Source organism: Diadema antillarum, unplaced genomic scaffold, assembly GCF_040938485.1.
Source record: "Diadema antillarum isolate AM-2024a unplaced genomic scaffold, OU_Dant_1.0 scf00000036, whole genome shotgun sequence".
In the NCBI taxonomy this organism is placed as follows: domain Eukaryota; kingdom Metazoa; phylum Echinodermata; class Echinoidea; order Diadematoida; family Diadematidae; genus Diadema; species Diadema antillarum.
This window is the reverse complement of record NW_027270925.1, coordinates 1,753,811-1,775,907: the sequence shown is the minus strand read 5'-3', so window position 1 is coordinate 1,775,907 and position 22,097 is coordinate 1,753,811. Positions and strand designations below refer to the sequence as shown.

The 22,097-nt window shown below is 37.6% G+C and overlaps 1 protein-coding gene across 1 annotated transcript; it reads left to right on the top strand.

The window, feature by feature from the left end:
• Window positions 1–1,290: 1,290 nt before the first annotated feature.
• Window positions 1,291–21,766, top strand: LOC139708166 (WD repeat and HMG-box DNA-binding protein 1-like). The gene is made up of 23 exons (XM_071620142.1): window positions 1,291–1,479; window positions 2,237–2,388; window positions 3,210–3,318; window positions 5,075–5,125; window positions 5,633–5,679; window positions 6,313–6,361; window positions 7,073–7,272; window positions 7,788–7,932; window positions 8,584–8,803; window positions 9,380–9,534; window positions 10,112–10,296; window positions 11,151–11,232; window positions 12,452–12,617; window positions 13,237–13,354; window positions 14,112–14,217; window positions 15,095–15,271; window positions 16,077–16,196; window positions 16,723–16,946; window positions 17,385–17,596; window positions 18,106–18,258; window positions 18,624–18,762; window positions 19,321–19,456; window positions 21,545–21,766. The coding sequence occupies exons 1-23, from the start codon at window positions 1,291–1,293 to the stop codon at window positions 21,764–21,766; spliced, it is 3,357 nt and encodes a 1,118-aa protein (XP_071476243.1).
• The last annotated feature ends 331 nt before the right edge of the window (window positions 21,767–22,097 follow it).

Genomic DNA, 22,097 nt, shown 5'->3' with positions numbered 1-22,097 from the left:
TACTCGTCGAAGTGTAATTTAGTATTAAATTACATCCAACATGTTTTCTATGCTGCATTGCTGAAGAAATCAGCTTGTTCATGCAATGTGCCCAACTTGATCAAGGGTAAATTTAGGCCTACCACAAGCACAGTACCATGACTATTAACCGCAGCAGCGACTGCGTTACTGTGTTACAGCGCCCCGCGACGGGGTTACATGACTATGAGACTTTAGAGTCTAATTCCACCATTGCTGAGGATGTGACTGACGTGCAATCACTCACTGTTTTGCACACATTTTTTTTTTTTCATTGGCAAAAACAGTAGTGTAGCGTAGAGTCCTAAACGAAGAGGCCGTGACCCAGAAAGAAAGAAAGTAGAAAGTCTATAAAGGATGTTAGAGAAAAAAGACACAATGCAATGCATGGATAGACTTACTATACACAGCCCAGTCGCTGTACGTACGTAGGTACGTACTTACAGCGTCTGGTCGGGCTAGGGTAGGATAGACACTACTAGATACACCCTGTTATGATGATGCATGTGAAGTTTAGATTTTTAGAAATTATCTAGATTTCTAAAAATCTAACATGTCGCGTGTTGAGGTCTTGAAGATATGTGTGTAACTGTAGATTCTAGTCATAATCATAATACAATGACAATGTCAATGAGGAAACTGACCTAAATTAAGTAAGTAACACATAGGGTCTACAATGGATACTATGAATTACAGGTAAATTTACTCCACTAAGGACGGTGTTAGCATTCAGCTGGATTTATTTCAGGTCAATTGTTGGTCCACAACAAGTCCAGTCCTATGCTAACTCACTGGCAGTAGTTGATGCCTTGATTCCAGTCCATGGAATTAAAAACACACAAAAGTCATCTTATCCGGCCAAGTGCGAAAAATAAATCAGGGTTCGAAATTGGCGATGGTCCGCTGGCCATTGGCCACCCGAAATCACGTCGGACTAGCTAAAAATCATAAAATTCTGAAGTTACTAGTCCGTCTGGCTAGCCAAAATATTGCTTCAGTGTCAAAATTGATTCTAAGTAGTCCGCCTGGCTAGTTAAAAAAAAAAGTTAAGTGCGACCCCTGTAAATAGTCTTGCAAAAATATCCACTTTTACAACATCTATAGATCTCTAGCCGACATAGGCAAATAGCATTTGCAGTGCTATGCTGTTCAGGAAAAGTTACATAATTATCCTGAAGTGGACCGTCTATGTTCCTTTGCCTCTTCATCCTCTTTATTTTTCTTCTTGTCCTTAACCTTATTTTCTGTTGTTGACATGTAGCCACAATCAAGATGGTGCTGATTGCCCCTGCAATGCGCATGGGCCACAGTGAAGGTCACACAGACGTTTGCTACGAAGAAACAGGGAAATTCATTCTCACCTGTGGCACTGACGGTGATGTCCGAGTCTGGCAAGGCCTCGATGACGACGATCCACAGACCATTGATGTCGGGGAGACGTCAGCTGCCCTGGCATTGAGTGTGAGTAGTTTACCCTCAAACGCTTACTGTGTTGGTGGTTTACCAGTTATGACAAGTAGAACCTAACCCATTTATAGTACACACAGAAGAGATTTTGCTGATTCATTACAAGATCACTTTGTCATATCCTGTACAAACTGACCAATCAGATGTCCTGATTTTGTTGTGTCACTGTCCATCATTCTATTACTTTGATTTTTTGCATTACGTGTATAATATCACCACCTGATGTCCCAACAGAAAAAAAGAAAACCAGGAAGATACTTCTAGAATGGCATTTTATGTTACTACATGAAAAGTAAATATGTGACCTTTGATCACTGAACATGGGGTTAAAATTACTAAATGAAGCATATGGTATTATATTCTTCAGTTTGCTATAGTAGCACTTGTGTTTTAGTCACACATCCAAAGAAAACGACATCATGACATGTTGATAGCTAAAGAAGAAAAGCTAATAAGATGAGGATATTTTGTGTTTTTGAGAGCCATGAAAGAAAATAAAATGTCCCACCTGCAATAATGAAATGCAGACAGGATGGCATAAATGCACACATGTACATAATATTAATTGATTTCATTACTGTTTCAATTAATTCCTTTCAATTGACCTAAAATATGTTATAGTGAATTAGTGTGATGCTGGTTTATAATATCTAATTTTGTCTATCAAATCCTAAATCAAAGTATATGCATTGATGTGTTATGAGAAGAGTTTTACATATATGTATATATATTTTTTTGTTTTAATTTCTAGAAAGGAAGACTCTACATTGCCTCTGACACAAACACAGTCCAGGCCTACACATTCCCCGAGGGACAGTACGATGGTATCATCTCCCGATTCACTGCTCCAGTCACTCACATCTCATTTTCAAGCAATTGCAAAAAGCTAGCGGCTGGTGCAAGGTAAGAGCAAAACTTTGTTGCTTTTAGTTGTGATTTACTGCTTGCAGAGAAAGCATGATTATGTGCTAACTTTTCAACGTTCATGATTTTTGTTCTCTGAATAAACAAGTCACTTTTGCTCTGATGATTTGTCTTCTACTTTGTAGAATTCTCTTTAGGCTTTGTGTCAATCTTAAAAATGACCCACTCTCACTTCGATCACAACCAAATTTGTAATATATAGAATAAGGAAGTTCTGTTCAGGACCAGTACTCCTGGAAGGAAAAAACAACAACTAAGTGTTTTCTCTTTTCAAGTTATGATGGTGACATTGCAAACTTTCAGCATCTTTCCAAAGCATGCTTATGCAATTTATAAAAGTTGTTTGTTTCTCCTGCCTGGGTTTGCTTTATGTAGTTCTAAATAAAGGTATTCAAAGTTGGCAGAGATAATCAAATTACCACAGGTACATCAAACATTTGATTTCTATTAACAATATACTTTGGGCATGCAAAGACAAGTAGAAAATTACAAAATTATGAGAGTATGAGATGCAAAGCCAATAATCACACTAGCATGATGAATTTTTAAAAGGTAAACAGGAAAAAAAGACTCAAGTGTTCTCAGAAACATGTGATCTGAGAAAACTGCATATAAACTGAGATGAGTAGAAAATTTGATAATTAGCAAAACAGCTTTACTGGAAAAAGTAAAATCAAATCATGAAGGTTAACTATTACAAAAGATATGTTTGGATAACTTGATTTTTTTTTAATCTATTTTTTTTTTTTGAATGGCACATTTTGTGATACTGTTGGTTTTTAATGATCTGTTTATTTCAGTGACTTTAACATCAAGGTGACAGATATTGATGACTCGAGTCAGAAGGTTTTAGAGGGACATACTGCTCCTGTTATCAGTGTTGCTGTTGATCCCATGTTGGACTATGTGGTAAGGGTCTTTCACTATTCTATTTTCATTTACCGTAAAGTTCCGTGTATAAGACGCACCCGTGTATAAGACGCACCCCTACTTTCGGACCTAAAATTTAAAAAAAAAAAAAAAACACGAAAATTTCCACGCAAATATTGCGTGTGTCATACATATTATTTCAGCTCAAAATTTCCCTAGAATGCAGCATGTATTTGCTCTATTTTTCGTTTCCTTTTATACTTTCTTTTAACGGTATTCATCGGACATCGGCAAAATATGGAAGACGCAAAATGCGAGACCTGTCTCGGTACTCACTTGCTATTGTTTCGCCTTTCAATCGTGGTACATGTGTCATGCATATCGTACTCATGAATGTACAGTACGATCTTTGCTGTCATACATAGCAGAGGGTGTCTAGCACATTGACGCATGTCAGACTGGAAGGTTCATTACGAAAAATAAGAAAAACATCAACAAGTGTAGCAGAGGGATCATACGGCAAGACGTACGGTGCGTACGGTAATTACACTCACTGTTATTTCGCCCGGAGGGATTACCAGTAACATGTGTATCTCTTGTACCATGCTTGTATGCACAGTGCTAGCCTTTTGCAAAAGGCAGCTCGCTATAATTTCAGCACACGCACACAGAGAGCAATGGACTTGCACACACAGCGCGCAATGGGCAAGCGCGCTTCGATCCGATCGCTGTGTGCACGCGAGTCCATTGCAAAAGCCTCTCTCTGCAGCTGCTGCCTTTGCCAAAGGCTTGCTATACACTAGCTAGCTAGCTACAGTGTAGCAGCTACAGTGTAGCTATGCTATCCCAGCTGGCCTCGTGAAATGAAGAGCAAACGAACGACATGGATATGCATGCATGCTTCACACATCGTTCATATTTACGGTGACATAGTGTCGATCCTACTCCGTATTTTACAGATTTTGTCTATGGCCATATTGATACTAGTACATTGATAAGTTTTACCGTATCGGTAATTTAGCAATGATACCTGTACATCACGTATTCCAGCTACTAGGTTGGCTGTTGGTAGCTTGGTAGACTAACATCGGTAGCATACAGCAGTGCTGTTACAGCTGTAAAGTGTTGTCTGTGGCCAGATTGATACATCGTTACTGCACAAGGCCGATGTAAGTTTATCTCGTATTTGCAGCTTTTGTGTGTGTCCGGATTGAAAGATCGCTCATTTATCTGTAAGTTTTAGTGATTGCTTACCTTCCAAACGTCGATGGGCATACATGGCCCCAAGTTGGCCTTATAAAATTGGGTGTGCATGACGGATTTTTTTCCGTGATTCGACTGTACCCGTGTATACGACGCACCCCCGATTTTCAATGTTTTCCGACGAAAAAATAGTGCGTCTTATACACGGAACTTTACGGTATTATTATGTCAAGGAGTTGGTGGATCGTATGAATATGTATGTATTTTTTTGAAATTACTATCAAGTGTGTCATTTATGCTAAACTGTGGCAGCTGAATTTCAGTTAAATACATTTTAAATTGTCAAGAACTTGAAGAAGGACTATGACATGATGATGAAAATCATAATCATTGAAACCCCATTTTTTCTGTCCTCTTGCAAGTGGTTCTTAATCTTCTTTATTTATCATTTTTTATCACCAAGTTTGGCCATTTTGAAACCTCAGTGTGTGTCTTCTTCAATGTTTTCATGAATAATTCATATGTTATGTATTACCTGATAGTGTCGATGTGTACTACAAATATTTGTTTCCTCTCTGTTGCTCTCTCACAGGCGTCCTCAAGCTGTGATGGGACCATGAAGATATGGAGCCTGGCAGAAGGGGTGAGTCACTGAAAATACATCATTTTTAAAGATCAGTGTTTATGTCACCACTCTCATGCTATTCACTCATTGTATATTTTTCAAAATCCACTGACAAGTTTAATTGAAAAGTCATCCACAAATTTGAAATTGTGTAACTGTTCTTCCCTGAAGACATTGCATGAAACATATATATGCAATGATTCAAATGATATTGCGTTCAGGAGATGGAGATGACAAAGGCTTTATAATGTTAGGTATGTTCAAATTATGATGCAGTGTGAAGTTAAAATGTGTTTACACAAGTGAAAAAAAAATGTGTACAGGGTTTTATAAACTGCACCAATAATTATCCACTTTGCTTAGACTGAGTATGTGAAAGACAAGTACTGCAGATGCAATATAATATATATATATGTTATTGCTTACAAATCATAGAAGAGTTGCAATGAATGAGATAAGCCACTTTCTGTATGCTCAAGCAGATACAATTGGGTGATCATATTTTCTTTCTTCCTGATTATGCAGAGCTGGGAAAAGTCAGCTGTTCTCATTCCAAAGTGCAGTGATGTAAGGTAAGGATTGCATTGGTTATTGTCAAATTTTGCAGCAGGGTTTATGTGAAGTTGATTACATTTTGAAACTTTTGTCGTATTGAATGTAAAATCTACTTCATTTTTCATACTCAAAAAAGTAAAGACACTCATCACCAAATATCTGAATGGACTGAATGTATTTGTCAAATGCATCTAGCATAGATATTCTCATGAAATGAAATCTTACCAGAGATTTATTAACTACTTTTATTTAGGGGCAATTTTTGTTAGGAGAATAAGTATAAAGGAATGCCACAGTGAATAAGTGGAGTTGCTACTGCACACCTGTTTTGCTGTCATTATATATACTTGCTCTTTTGAAAATATAGATTATAAGGAAATTTAGATGTGTGCAACAGTGTGTCATGAAATTGTCTTCAAGTGAGAATATTGAGAATAATGTTAAGTGTTGTGATAGTATTTGGTGAGTTTTGGGAGCATAAATTCCATACAAGTTTACAGCAGAGAGATCAGGTAATTACAATCTTTACAGCAGAGAGATCAGGTAATTACAATCTTTACAGCAGAGAGATTAGGTAATCACGCAAATGCTTTCATCAGGTAATCACAATCTTAATTGTATCCTTATCCACATGTCTGTCTTCTTCCCAGCTTGTCAAAGACATTGTGTCGGTTGTCATGGGAACCAGTCAAAGGGCAGGTAAGATGTGTTGACTTGGATCGTTGTGGATAACAAGTGTTAAGCTGAAATAATGTTCCTCATTGATAAACCAATGTGATACAGATGATCATGAAAACTAGACTGAATAGGAGAAATTTTGGCAAAGTGCATATTTGTATCTGAATTTGCAGGGGATTTGAGTTTGTTTACGAGTATATTCTTCCTTCAAAGGAAGCCTCTCTATATAGTGGACTCCCTTTATAACGAAGTCCTTGGGACCAGCAATTTTCTTTCGTTATATCCAAATTTCGTTATAACTGAACAAATAACCAATAGAAATGCATAGAGTGGATATGTTGCGGCCTGAAGTTTTACTTCGTTATAACCAGAATTTTGTTATAACCGTGTTCGTTATTACGGGAGTGCACTGTAGTCTGGTCAATTTTATAACGTCATGAAGAGAAATGTCAAATTGAAGCCCAATTGCTCATTCTGAAATTCTTTTCTTTCATGTTTTTATTACATTGCTCATATGCCAGTGAATGACATCTCACATGTTTTATTCAATTGAATTGTCTTTATAAGTAGCTCTGCAATTTATGAAAGGTATTCTATGAAGAGAGTTCAGTTTAAGAAGAAGAAGAAGAAGAAAATGACACTTCTTTCAGAGCAAATATGATTTACACAAGACAGATGTTGATCATCATTAATAATCAGGTGTGTAAGAAACATGCTGTTCTGTCCATCCAGTTCCTTGCAGTGCCTTTGGAAAAGGAGATCCAGATTTTTACTCGGGATTCATGGGACCTTGCCTTTAGCCTGAAACCTGAGGAGGCCGGGGGCTTCGTATCGGTCGTAGCCTGGTCACCATGCGGGAAATTCCTGGCTTCAGCCGGGACCGATGGTACTCTCTGTATCTGGGATGTCGGCAGCAGAAAATGCTTAGAGAGGTTAGGCAGTTACACACTACAAAGTTGTATGCATACAATAACAATTGAGTACTCCAATTATCTCATTTATGTTCACAAACTTTTCTAAATCTGTAATTTTTAAAATGTTTTATATATTTGGGATATTTTCTTTCTCATTCACCAATTTTTCCAAAGTGAAATGATTTAAAGAGGGCTTGAACATCAATTCCTAATCTGTGATGACAACAGCTTTCTGTCTGCTTAAAGTCTTCTGCAAAGAATCTGCTTCAAATAGATTGATTTTGAGGGGATCCTTACAAACACTGTCTCTGTCACATTTGACTTGCTTATTTGAATCAAAACATTTTCAAATTTCCTGTGGGAATAAAATGGGGACTGTGATTCAAATTTGAGATGTTGAATTAGATCCATGAGGAGAGATGAGTCTATCGAAAGATCTGTCCGTACTTCACTCTTACAAATTAAACTTGTTCAATGTTGTTCCAAAAAAGAAATATGTTGTAAAATTTACAGCAAATTCTCCATCTACCCAGGACCAAACACAAGAAAGGCTTAGCCATCTGTGGCTTGGCCTGGAATCCTAAAGGAAACCAGGAGATTGTCTTCACCGACATCATGGGCCAGGTGGGCGTGTTTGAGGGCGTGGTACCTGCCAGCCAATCAGCTCCAGTGACTCAGGTATGAGGCAGTCCTTTCCTGGCCCATTTGTGGGTGTGTCAATCAGTACAAGTGGTAAACGCTTTTCTCATGCAGCAAATTTGGGTATTGCAGAATCAAGGAATTGCAATTAGGTTAAGGATGGAGGTACAAATATATTTGCTTGTTTGGACGAAAAGTTTGTTTAGGATGAGGCACTATCAGATATATGCAATTAGTCCAATAACAGAATTAAGAACTAAAATGTTTGTCTGGGGGCATACCTTTCCCATTAGAATTGCTGCACAGTTTCAGGGATTAAGGCTCTTTTTAGCATACACATCTGATGGAATTCAACAAAAATATATGATTTAAGGTCATGGTATTAAGTGTACATAAATGAATTAATTCTACTGTGTTTCCTGGAAGATTAGAGATCAGAGAAAATATGTGGCAAAGCTAAAAATATGTACATGTTTTATCTCTTGATAAAGTGCCATTTTTAAGACTTTGTTTTTTGCTATTCATTTCACTATTTTCTGCAAACAAATGAAGTGTGTGGATGCAAAAAAAAATGTTGAATCAGGAGGGGTGGGGGAAGCTTGTGAAAATTGGACTTTTTCTGAGTCTATGACCACAAATTAGGTGAATACCACTATTGACCCATTAATCTCTCTCAATATCTCTTTGTAGGAGGTCACGGATGACATGGTGGCTGACCTTTTTGACGATGCCGCAGACGAGGACCTGCTTGAAGCTGCCGCCAGGATGGAAGAAGATGAGGATGAGGCTGAGAAGGAGAACCTGCTGGGAGCCAACGACGACGACGACGACGACGACGATCCCATCCATGCAGACATTAGGAGAGCAAAGCAGAGGGTGTCCATGCTACTAGGACAGACAGATGGAGTCGGTTAGTGAAGATGATTGTTTGCATTATAAAGTAGGAATCATTTAGTTCTAATAATCTTATCCATTTTACCCCTCCATCCGTCCCTGTCGAGCTCCCCCTGTGTAACATCCATGAGATTGCGAAGAAGCTTTAATGGTATAAAAATATAGAAATGTTATACTGCTTTTGAAATCCCCGCAAGCTGTAGTAAATCCACAATTTTTTTCTACTTTTGTCTTTTTTTTGTATTAACTACCCCAATCAATTGAGTGTACAGGAAGTGTAGCCATTCTATGATATACTGCAAAGCAAGATATTTTTGAGGCATGAATTTTTCGTGAATTGTTGCTGATGGCCTTTTCCAGGCATGAAATTTTTGTGAATTGCCACTGGCATTCAACGCATATAATGTAGACAAGAACTTTCACATGAATTGTAATTTCACAAATCTTGGCTCTCGCAAAATTTGTGAAATTAAAATGCAGGCGAACATTTCTGGTTTTGTAGTAGTGTTCTGTCATTTAGAGGGCAGATATATTCATATATTTCCTTCAAGTTTCAAGTTATGGTGAACGTGACTCTTATCCAATTTTACAGATGGGGCATCAAACACAGGGGAAACAGACAACGCCTCGGACATCACAGACATCGCCCCGCCCAAAATTAGTGCACCTCCTGCAGCTCCTGTAACTCCGATGCAGAAACCATTTATCCCTGCCTCCACGCCAGTGCACCTCTCTAGTCGTTTTATGGTGAGAATCCAGCATCAGTTTAAATGGGTAGAAGTGTGTTTGTCGGAATGGAAATACTTTACCATTTTCTTTTCATCACCTTCCAAATAAAAGGAGAATATTTGATGTAAGTCTGTATTTTCTTTTTCCCACATGACTGGTAGAATGCTCAGGATCAGATAAGAGGAAGGGTTCTGGAATAATTAACTGGTTTACATTCTTTGCTCATTGAACTGTTTAAACAAAAAAGTTCCTCCACAGTAATCTGTTAATATATGTGCTCCAAAATCTTCTATGAAACTTTTGAGGATTACAACTGTTGCACAGCACATCATGTGTTATGTTCAATGATCTCCACATTTTCCCTGTGGACACTTCCATCAAATTTGACATAGGAATGCAAAAGTGTGATAGCGAAATCCATGCTTGTGCAAAATCAAGGGCAATATGTAGGTAAAAAAGAATTTACAATGATAATCTCATTTATTCTAGAATTATAACTTCATAGATGGAATGATAGGCTGCCAAATACGGAGTCACACAAACTCATAATTCCTCTAAGCAAACAGCTGTAAATTCATTTTACCTCCTCCTGCAGAAATGGAATGCCATCGGCATAGTGCGTTGCTATGACAACGACGAGGAGAGTTCCATTGATGTGGAGTTCCATGACACTGCCATCCACCACTCGCTCCACTTTGACAACCAGTCCAACTACACCATGGCAGAGCTTGGGATAGAGGCAGTTCTACTGGCAGCTGAAAGCTATCAGGATAATCTCAGGTGATTCCTATATATCGTCGTGTGCCTGTGCATTGACCGTTAACGCAATATAATTTGTATTGCATTAACGGCCAATGCACAGGCACCCGACGATATGTTCATCTCTTGATTGATTGGTTGAACTTATATCTGTACGAAAAATCAACTGAATCATAATACTGTAAAAGTAGAAATTTTACAATCTTTTGGTTGTTATTTGTAATACCTGCTGTTGTCTATTTTGATTTCCTAGAAATAAGAGCACACACAATTCATCTTACCCGGCCAAAAATTTCCGCTTTTAAAGTATGTGATGATAATTATGTAGTGGCTGAGCCAATAAAGTGCAGCATAAGAATAAACAAACGATATATAGCTGGTTTGATCCTTATTGTTGTGCCACTATTCCACCAATCATTTGAGAATACACAAAACATGTCTTTCCTGTATGTCTGTGACGGCAAGCAGTATGTTGCACTTGTAAAATGTGGAGTGTTTTTGCTGACACTAAAGACGGGTATGGAATATGTCAAGTGAGAATTATCAATAACAACCCAAACACTATCATCATGTGGGTGGCAGAAAGAAAGCCAATTTTTTTTTTGTTTGGTATTTGCTGAGATGTTCGCTGTCTTAATCCAAGGTTTTACCATTTCATTTCTTTCAGCAATGAATATAAGTACATATCGATGAAGGGTCTATGTTACATCATAACAATTCTTCCTGTTGTCAATTGCCAAAATTTATGTAATGTCACACATCTGGTATGTTTTACAACTGCACAACTATAGAATATGACAGAGAGCTGATATCTTTCAAGCCAGAAAAGTGAACCAGTTTTTGTCATCATTTATTTTCATTATTTTCTGAAATAGTCTCCTGATGTGCTATCATTTCTCATCCTGGGATAATCACAAAGAGTGGTCGACCACCATGCCAGAAGGAGAGAATATCAAGGTAAGTCTTGAGAAAAGTTATATTGGTAAACCACAGTTCTTTTTCAAGAAATCTCTATCAGACGAGTGATATTAAATGTGTATACTTTAAGTCCAGCTTGTCAAAACACTCAACATAGAATCAAGTTTTATGCTTAAAGGGGATGGCTAGTAACCGATCAGTGGGAATCAGTGGGAATCAGTGGGAATCCTTGAGTCAACTGAGTTGTGGGATTCATTTAAGAGTACATTATATATCTACTGTTGTGTGAAAATTATTTGCTTTGGAACGGTCTCATATTCCAGTAATGTGCAGATTAATGCCCCATCACTGACCAGGCACGCTAACCTGGAAACATTAAACTGCACATTACTTGAATATGAGACCATCATCCTCCAGCATTCCCACTGATTCCCACTGATCAGTTACTAGCCATCCCCTTTAAGGACTATCAGTATTGATTTGTTGTTACACATGTTCTCTATTTTAGTGAAATTCATGATTCAACTGTGGAAAGTGAAATGTCTTATTTATAAAAGCTTCTTTTTCTTTTTACTTTAAACCTACACTTTCTCCTGTTTATAAACAATTTATGGTGTAAGGTTTGATTTTATTCTACTTCTTCACATGAGATCAGAAATTCACATAGATTATGATAAAGGTAACCACAATGTTCTCTGAACTAATGAGGCTACTTAAACATGGAAATATTATTTTCTGGAAATATTATTTTCTGAAATATACAATGTCACACTATGCAAGCAATTTTCTTGACATAATTCTGCACACAGCAAGCATCCTGAAAATGTCATAATGATGAAAATGAACTAGATGATAGTGTAGTTAGGATTTAGAGTTCAGGGCCCTATTTTATCAAAAGATATAATTGATTTTAAATTTCCTTAACCCACAGGCTGCCATAGACTTATGATAGAAATCAACTTTATAATCAATTTTAACTCTTCATAAAACAGGGCCCAGATGTCCTATATGTGCTACTTGGTTACAGCTGTCCATAGTTCTTCTTCATCATCCTACATTCTTTGTCCCTTTGGGATTTCTATGGCTTGGTAAAATCACACCAAGAAAACATTCCGAAGGCTGTTTTTGACTCAGTAAAACTGGAGCACTACAGTCCAGCAACTTTGTTGAAAATTTTTTATGTGGTTGCAGTTAGGTATGCCAACCACTCCTTATCCTGTTCCTTCAGTTTGTTTCTCTTATTTTTTTCCCCTCAAAGGCACTTGCTGTTGGAGAAGGATGGGTTGCCGTGGCAACTGACAAGCGTTTGGTTCGACTTTACACTACGAGTGGAATCCAGCTACAGGTTTTCTCGCTGCCTGGACCAGTCGTCTGCGTGGCTGCACACGGAAAGCAGCTTATGCTAGCTTTTCACGCCGGCTTAGGTATCGTACAGAATTTGACAAGATATGAAGTGCAGAGTCTAAGGACAATGTAGAACTTTTCTTTTGGTTGAAGCAATGCGTGTCCACTTTTGAATGAATCATTAAAATGTGTGTAGCAGGCAATGATTGTACACACTCGGGGAAATTAATATGTATTACGTGGTATAAAGCGTAAAGAAACAGTATATCCATTGTACTTGGGTCTGCATGCAACAGTTATATCTAAAGTGAAATTCTTTGCCGTTAGCCTGGAGGCAAATAATACTTATTTTGGAGTAATGTAGGCTAATTCTGCATCATCTTACATGATGACTTTTGTTGTTGTTCATGTCTGAGTCTTACACATTTTGGAGTAATGTAGGCTAATTTTGCATGATCTTTCATGATGGCTTTTGTTGTTGTTATTGTTGTTTTTAATGTCTTTATTAGTCTTCTTTTGTCAGGCTCCTCCTGCCTGCATAGATTCATCCTCGTATTTTGCCCCATTGTTAGTGAAAATGTTTGGTTCACTTCACATGTTGTTACACATGATGAACCCTTCTAGAAATGTCACTCATTGCGCTCATGTGGTCATACGAGACCCAGACTCAAGTAGGTTGTCCTTCCCTCGCCCAAACAGGTTTGCCGGGTGATCAGTGCATCAGGATGAAGCTCATGACCGTTCACCAGAAGCAGTCCTCCATGGCGTATGAAGGACAGCTCCCCTTGAACCCCAAGACGGCCATTTCCTGGTTTGGGTGAGTTTCAGTCTCACCAGAGTCTCCACCATCAAAACTTATGACTCAAATCGATCCTAGTTGTACGCCACAGACGTAAGGTTGTATGTTGTGTATGCTGTTCATTGACACTAGCATGAGTCTTAACTCTCGGTTTTATCACATTTAAAGAAAATAGTAACAATTGTTCACAAAACCTCAAAGAATCAAAAGTTAAGTTAATTTGTGTCGCTGAATCATTGACAAGGAACTGACGATATTACGTGTAATATTACCCATACATAAATCATGGTGATAGACTTTTCTTTTTGTCCAGACATGTCTGGTGGAATATGAATCTCAAATAGCCTCATCATTCGATTTTACTTTAAACAACACAGATAACAAATTTATGTTTTATCACAAATTGATTTGCGTGAACTTGAAATGCCAAAAACTTCATAAGAAAATGGAAGTCAATGACCCTGTTGAAAACAATCTATTGTAGTCTGTATAAATCAATGCTTCTACAAAACTTGTAAAAATGTATAATACCAGATTCCCTGCTTTCGTTGATGTATCTTACAAAATGCGTCCTCGGTAGATATCTTCCAACATACTATTCATGACCAATCAGTCTATGAAACTCTCATTAGACAACCAAGCTTTCTGTGCTGATTATTCAAATTTGAAGTCTTCCTTATCAGTAAATTGATATCAAAATGACTTTAGAATCAGTATAACACAGAGATACACACATGATGTTTAGTATTACCTTTTTTTAAATCTGATTTCTCAGGTTTAGTGCAGAGGGCACTGCAGCCTGTGTGGATTCTGATGGCATGGTCCGTCTATTCAACCATGCACTCAAGTGCTGGACACAAGTAGCCAATACCAAGAAACATGTGAGCATTTTTGTTTGTGTTGTTTTCCATTTCCTTTGACAACCTCAGAATGAGGAGTATTACTCCTAATACTATTTACCATAACAGTGGAATTTTTATGTAGTTAATTTGTGCAGGACCAATTGTAGGGAAATTTGCTTGTTTATAATTTTGTGGATGAGAGTACTTTTGTACAAAAATTGTATGATATATGTGGATCCACATGTGTTATTTTTGCGTCAGTCCAGTCAAGCGAGAAATTCACATAGAATTTCTATACTAGTACCACAAAATATTCCACATTTACAGAGGATGACAAATGATAGATGGGAAAAATACCGCCCTCATTAAATGTGCAGCACTGTCAAATGATTTATTCAACTCTCTTTATTAGCAGTCAGAAAGTTAAGAGGAAGGTCTCCTATTAGTCTTTGGCTAAGGAGTAGTTTCATTTTAATGCCTCCGCCCGAAGGGTGCCAGAGGCATCATTCACCTTGAATCTACTCGATTAACTCTCACTGTATCATGCTTCTGCATTCTCCTTGTTCCATAGCATACCTGGTTATCATGAGTAGCTTTGTAGTCACACCTCCTAGAGTGGGCTTTCCAAATCCCTCTTCCCCCCCCCCAAAAAAAAAAAAAAAAGAAAAAGAAAAGAGAAATGAATAAAAATAAAACATGGATTGCTGTGATTGAGGTGAAGCATGCCAGATTTTTGATTGCAGAACTTAGTGTTTGTATTTAAAAACATTTTAAAGAGTGTTACTCATTATATGCAATTTCAAATAAATGTTGTACATATTTGGGTCTTTCTAGGGCACAGAAAGTGTGAAGTTCAAAGATTTAAGCCACTCATTGACCTTTAACCTGTCATGGTCATTCTTCCACCTGTTCATAGTGCAAGGGGCGCTCTGATCACTACTGGGTTGTTGGTATCCATGAGAACTTGCAGCAGCTGCGGTGTATCTCCTGTAAGGGGGCCACCTTCCCCCCTACCCTGCCCAGACCGGCTGTGACCGTCCTGCCCCTCAAGCTGCCCATGTGTGAGATGACCACTGAGAAGGGTCAGATGGAGGTACTTCAGTCCTTCTTCAATCAGGCTAAACAAACTGACCTTGCATCCAATCCAGTTACCCTCTCTTCAGAAAACCTCCCCCTTTTATTTTATGATTCTAGGAATGCACTTCATATAGGGCTGATTATATTTTACCTACAGCTGCATATTTACTTCAATATGTCAATTTACTTTTTGTTTATTAACTGTGATAAAATTATTCAATACAGCCTGAACATGAAACAGCTCTCCTCTTCTATGTACATGTATGTCATAATTCATTATATGTTTGCATTATTTCAACAGCAATGGCAAGGTTTTTATTTATTTTGATGAGAATGTAAAAGGATGGAATTCTGGAAATCCAACCTCTTCTGCCCCTACCCATCAAAGGAAAGGTCTGAAGTCAGGAAATAGGTCACGAAAACAAAGTCTTCAGTCTCTCCTAAATTACTTAATGAAGCTTATCCCAAGGGTGAGTTTATTGGCAAATGATGTGAATTGGATTAAAGAATAACAGATCAAACAGAATCTAAAAAGAAAAATAAAGGTATTTCACTTCTGATCACAGTTGCAGCATTTACACTGTATGGAGACGGACAGTGTTCAAACTCTAGTTGATTTGCAAGGGTGCATAAAAAATGAGGTGATTATGCAGTAATCTTTAACAAAATAAATTTTGTAAGTTTGTTAGCAAGGTATTTGGTTGAAAGGTTGTATTGCCTCCCTCCCTACTTTGATGCTCTTGCAGGGAATGCACAATTCGACATAAATGATAAAGGGGTGTTTCCATTGATTTCTATGATGATTTTTCGATGATGATTAGGAGGCATACTGGAGAGCTCAGCTCCTGAGCCAACATTTCAAGCGCAGCGACGATGTGGACGAGATGGCTCGTGCCAGAATGGACAGGGAACAGCAGGACAACGCCATGAAGCTCTTTGCTGTGAGTTCAAGAGTTTTGTCTTTAAGTCATATATGTTGTCCATCTCTCAACTTTCTTTGAATATATGCTTGCTGGATGTAGAGTAGTGCAATATATAACTTTATGTTCAACATCTCATTTGTATGTGTTCTAAGTATGAATGAGCTTCACAAAAATCAGCAGAATTTCACCTGTCTCCATTGATTTTTGCCATGCTTACCCCCAAATGGTAGAAGTGACATATTTTGTTTGTTTTTTTTTGTTTGTTTTTTGTTTTTTGTTAATGCAATAGCTAATGAAATTACAAAATAAAACACACACACACACACAAATAAAATCTATGAAAGGTTTCAATAAATAGCTAAGACTCTGAGAACTGTGTCAAATTCAGGGTATTAAATAGTCATTGACCGTAGTGATCTGGTAAGTGGTTTTCACAAGCTTTGTAATAGTATTCAACGTTCTGTTGAAAAGCATATTGAGGATGAAATATGAATAGAAATCTGCATTCACGTTTTGCTTTCTCTCCATTTCTCTTCCATTTTAGCTGGCGTGCCGCTCAGACAGAGAGTTCCGGGCGTATGACGTCTGCCAGTTCATGACGTCCCACCACTCCCTGAGCCTGGCCATTAAGTATGCCAGCCGCTCCCGACGTATGATACTGGCCCAGAGGCTCAGCGACATGGCAAGCAGGTTACTGGCATCGGAGGAGGACGAAGAGGATGATGAGGAGGAGGAGGAGGAAGTGGATGTTGGCTTTACTCACACAAGGTTGATATTAAAAAAAAAATAAATATTGGTTTATCTTTAGAATAAATACGAGCCCAAATACTTAGCATCGTAAAGCTTGTAATCAAATTATAAAACTTCTAATGTAAGCCGATGCATTGTGGGGAATTTGTCAGAGGAATCTGGTTAGGAAAACAAGCTAAATGTTGATTGAAATTACTCTGTTGTGTTTGGCCAAATTGATATAATAAAGATATTTGTCATCGATAAGTACTAAGTGAATCAGTTTCATGAATATATGAAAATCTGTTAACAAAAATATCTTGTATGTATGGTTATTGAGAAAAAAAAGAAAAGTACCACATAATTAAAGTGACTTCCTTTTCAGGATTGGTGTTAAGCTAATTATAGATTTGTTGATATTCAGCATTAATTCCAGTATTGCGTCTCACTGGTTGTGCCTCGATGATTAATGTGCAGGTCTGCGATCAGACACGGCAGCACGAGGCGTGCACCTGCAGAAAATCCAAATCACCGGCAGCATAGTCGGCACCTGACCACTAACGGCGATGTGGACGAAGACGAGGACGATGAGAATGATGATGCTGAGGAGGAAGAAAATGAAGAAGAAGAAATGGAGACGAGAGAGGAACCAACTGAGAAGGTTCTTAAACTGCCAAAACCCAAACCAGGTAAACTGAGTAATACAGTGGAATCTTGTTATGAGGAGGTCATACATAACCAGGGCTCCACATTAACTTTTTTTTTTGGTGGCCTGATGGGGCCACCAAAATCATCAATTTCAAAATTTTGGTGGCCCGAGAGAAAAATGTGGTGGCCTGAAAAAATTAAAAAAAAAACGAAAAAAAAAAACATTAACTCAGTGCATGCATTTATGCATTTCCGGCGCAAAAAGTTACGAATTTATTGACATACTTTTAAAAAAATGGACATCAAGCTCTGCCCTTTCATTAGCAATTAAATATCAATAAAACACTGTTTGTAGATTCTAATATAATCCCTAAATTTTCTCCCTTCTAAATCTTGATAGACAAACGTGCTTTGCTGTTGTTTCCACAGCAATAATTTCATCCCTTGTGTTAGAGAAATTGTATCCGTTGCATTGGTAAATGAATGATTGAGACAAAAGCATGTTTTGTACTCCAAGTCTACTATGATGCATGTGTTTCTCTGACTGCAGCTAAGATACCTTCACTGCTACCATCAAGCCAGGGAAGGAAGAATCCCTTTAAGAAGGAAGGGGAGAAATCTGGCACCGCTGCGAGAGGGACCAGTGTGTTTGATGAGATCAAGAAAGTATCGCCAGACAGGAAAGTCTTCCATGAAAAAAATGGTGAGACCACCCCCAACATCTTACCATGTTTAGATCGACCATGAAATATTCAATTCAAACGTGGAAAGGAGCACCGAAATATTGATTACAAATGTATTAACACAATTGAATTGGCCAAATGTTTAAAAAGTGAAAGGAATCTTGGCATCTTGTGATAATCCTGAAGGGAGAATTTGTCCCCCCCCCCCCCATTTTTCAGACAGCAACTTTATCTGATGGACATTTCAGAAAGGAATATGAAAGAAAGACACCAAAAGGCCTTATTTACGGAACAGTAGTATATTTCCCCTTGGGTTTTGATAGCCAAGCCACAGGTTGTCAGATTACAAGGCAGTTTGTTTCTTTCTGTTTCGTATTATACCCAGATAATGAAGGTGGTCAAAAGCGAAAGGGACCAGGAGCCAACAAACAGAAGAAAACAAAGACACAAGCGACTCTGTTTGCGGCCAAACCAAAGGCCAAACAAGAACCAGATGGACAAAGCGAAAGGAAAAGTGCCAAACAGTAAGTAAATGCTGGTGATGAAAGTACCAAGTAACAGGTTGATCAATTCTTTGAAAGAATGGGACGGATAATTCTGTAATAGATTACTTGTGGGTCCAAGATGAGATATTAATCTAACAGTATGTTTATTTTTAAAATACAACACGCAGCTATCTGTGTTGTCAGATAATTTAGCACCCCAATGCTTAATGTGCACTTATTGAAAGTTATCGCCAGGCAAACATGTAATGCAGAAGGATTAAATAAATCCCCAAATACCCATTCTCTTCGTTAGAATAAAACAGTTATTTAATGTCTTCAAGACATAGATACAGGTAACAAATGCAGTTAGAAACTGAGCTGTCATTTGTCATTCATGACATTTTTGGTTTATCAATTGGACCAAGAAATATTTCAATTAAGAATTTACAGTGTCACTGAGAAGATATAGACTGGCATCAAAGGCAAGAAAAGAAAGAGGGAAAGAAAAAAGATTTGATAGATTAAGTTGAAGATAAAGCCATTTGCAATGGGAATATTACTAAATCTCTCTTTTTTTTCTCTTCTGTTTTTTCCCAGGGGTGCTGTAACATTCAACACCTGGCTGACGCAGAATCGTGCATCGCTGACTGAGGAGAACCCAGACCTTGGCCCCAGTGAAATCATCAAATTGGCAATGCAGAAGTGGAAAACACTCTCTGCTGAAGAGAAAGAGGTAAGATGTCTGCTCCAAAGAATCTTTACTTATTCTTTACGAGGCTTCCTGCAAGGGAGGCTGCGTTTAACAATTGTGGCAAAAGTTGTGCATCCCAGAAGAGCATCCTGCTTTGCCCAACTCTTCGACGTCTTAGTGAATCTTTGACGTGGCAGTATTCTGTAGAAAATAATTTTAGCATTTCTTTTGTCTGAAAAATCTTTGTTTTATGTATTGAAGATGATGTTTGTAAGTCTGTATTCTATGACAGACTTGTAATCCCAGAAATTTATCTCACCCTGATATTGCATTAAGATGACACGTAATGACATTTAGTGCATGTATGCATGACAAAATGACGTATGCATTTTAATGACATCAATTCATGTATGTATGATCTAAAGACATATGATGCTTGAGCAATCAGAGTTTATTGATCACTGAGTGCTATATTTGCTTGCCCGTGTAAGCATGACACACTCAATACCTACATGTGTGCACAAGTGCACATTCTTACACATTATTATTTTTTCTTTTTTTTTTGTACATGGATAAAAAAACCAGAAAGTAGTATTTGTTCTTATGCCGGATTTCTGCAATACTTCAGGCTTTCCTTTGCCTTGGCTTGACCTTGCAGAAAGTTTACAATTGTCAGTCGTAAGAATCCCCATCGATGTGGCCCACTGCAAACACATCCTGTGGATTGTTTTATAAGAAGACAAAGAAAAAATCTCCTTCCTGTCAAATCTAGGATTTCAGACAGTTCAGAGACAATTCCTGAGAGTAATGTGATTTCCAAGATAAATCCTCCACTGCCTGTTTATGATTTGACTCTACCACCGCACAATACTCTTGATTAGTCTCCTCACCAGACACTTGTTTGCACAGATTGTCATCTACATGAAGGAACAGCCTTTATGTGTAGAAGTGTAGTGATGATTATATGTCTTAATACATCTTCAAATTTAGATCAATGAAGAGCAGACTTATGACCAATGGCATCAAATTTTTACAAAGACTTTTCAGTTCTTTAGTCTTGCTGTCATTTCATGTGACTCGTGACAATAAAAATCTGCTAAAGTTGCTGAACATTTCGTGATATTTATATTGCTAAATTTTCCATATTCTAAGTTTGGCACTGGACTATGATTTCTCCACCTTAATTGAAACAAACAAACACACAAACAAACAAGAAGCCTGCCCTAGAGACATAAAAAAGACAAAGGTTTGAGAAATTGAGTTTTTATTAATGTGCAGCCAAGTTACCTACTTCATCCGCCACTGATGCGACACAGTTCATAAAACAATACATGTTTCACATTTCAGACCATTCTTAGACATTGAATTCTTGATGGGAGGTGGTCAACATATCAAACCATTGATGTTTTAAGAAATATGACATTTTTATATTTGGCCAAATAAAATTACCTTACTTTGCAGTTTCCTTGGATTAGATGTCTCTGACTGTATAAAGTCCAAGTATTGACTGGTCACATATGGGTGATTCCTGATTATAACAAACTTGCTAGACTCTATTAAATTTTGCCCGAAACAATCTGGTTAAGGTGGTCAAGATGATAGGAGGTTCTGCAAGTTTCTATGTGAAAATAAGTTAAACTTTGCCAATGTTCTTTTTTCCTGTAAGAGTCAACCACAAATATACACTTGTCTGAAACTAATTCCATCTTAAAGGCATAATTTACCATTTGCAGATGAAACAAAAACCCAACATTTGTGCTTTAAAATAGTTCTAAAATGTGAGTTAGGGAGAGAAACAACCACTGTAAAAACTTGAATTGGTAAAATCGATGTTAAGTATTGTTAAATATACAAAATGTGAACAATAGTTGTGATAAAAATGCTTCCAGACTAAACCGTCTACAGTTACGGTTTATTGAAAAAAATACAGATATCTCCTTACATTTTACGCTTTATTGCAAAAAATTTGTATGATAGGATGTTTTGTGGTACAACAGACATACACATATGCATTAAATGTCATATCTTGAAAAATTTTTAAATCACTGTTCCAAAGGTAAACTGGACTTTTAATGTTTTGACAATGGTGGTTTGAATAGACATTTCCTGTTTTCTTTTTGTTTGATACAGGGACTTGAAAACAAGACTAAGACCACCCTGGAGCAGTCCACACCTGAAGACAAGAGCGAGAACAGACCAGCCGAGAAGAAGAGGAAGAGATCGGAAATGGAGGAAACAGCTGAGAAGCGTAAAGTCGGCAGAATCAAACAGAATGACAGCGACAGCAAGAAGCAGCCATTGTCTGTATCAACCAATGCCAAACTGGCATCTTTTGCATTTGGGAAAGACTGAGTTTTGTTTTTTTATATGTATACATATATATGACATGAATATGTCTTTTTTTGCTACCTGGGAGAAGTTGACAACATCTTGATTGCATTAGCGTGTCTTGAAAATATGGCTGCTGTAAATCTCTTGACTAATATTACCAGCTGGCGAAATATGACTCAGGTGTGGATTTGGTGTTTGTAGTTTCTGTGGAAATATGGTATTTTGACATGTGAGCTACATGCCAAGACAAATGATTGAATACCATAGAAACTCAAAATAAAGACTTCTTTTGATACCAAGACGGTGTTGTTCATTATATCAGGTATTTTGTTATATCAGTAATCAACAACAA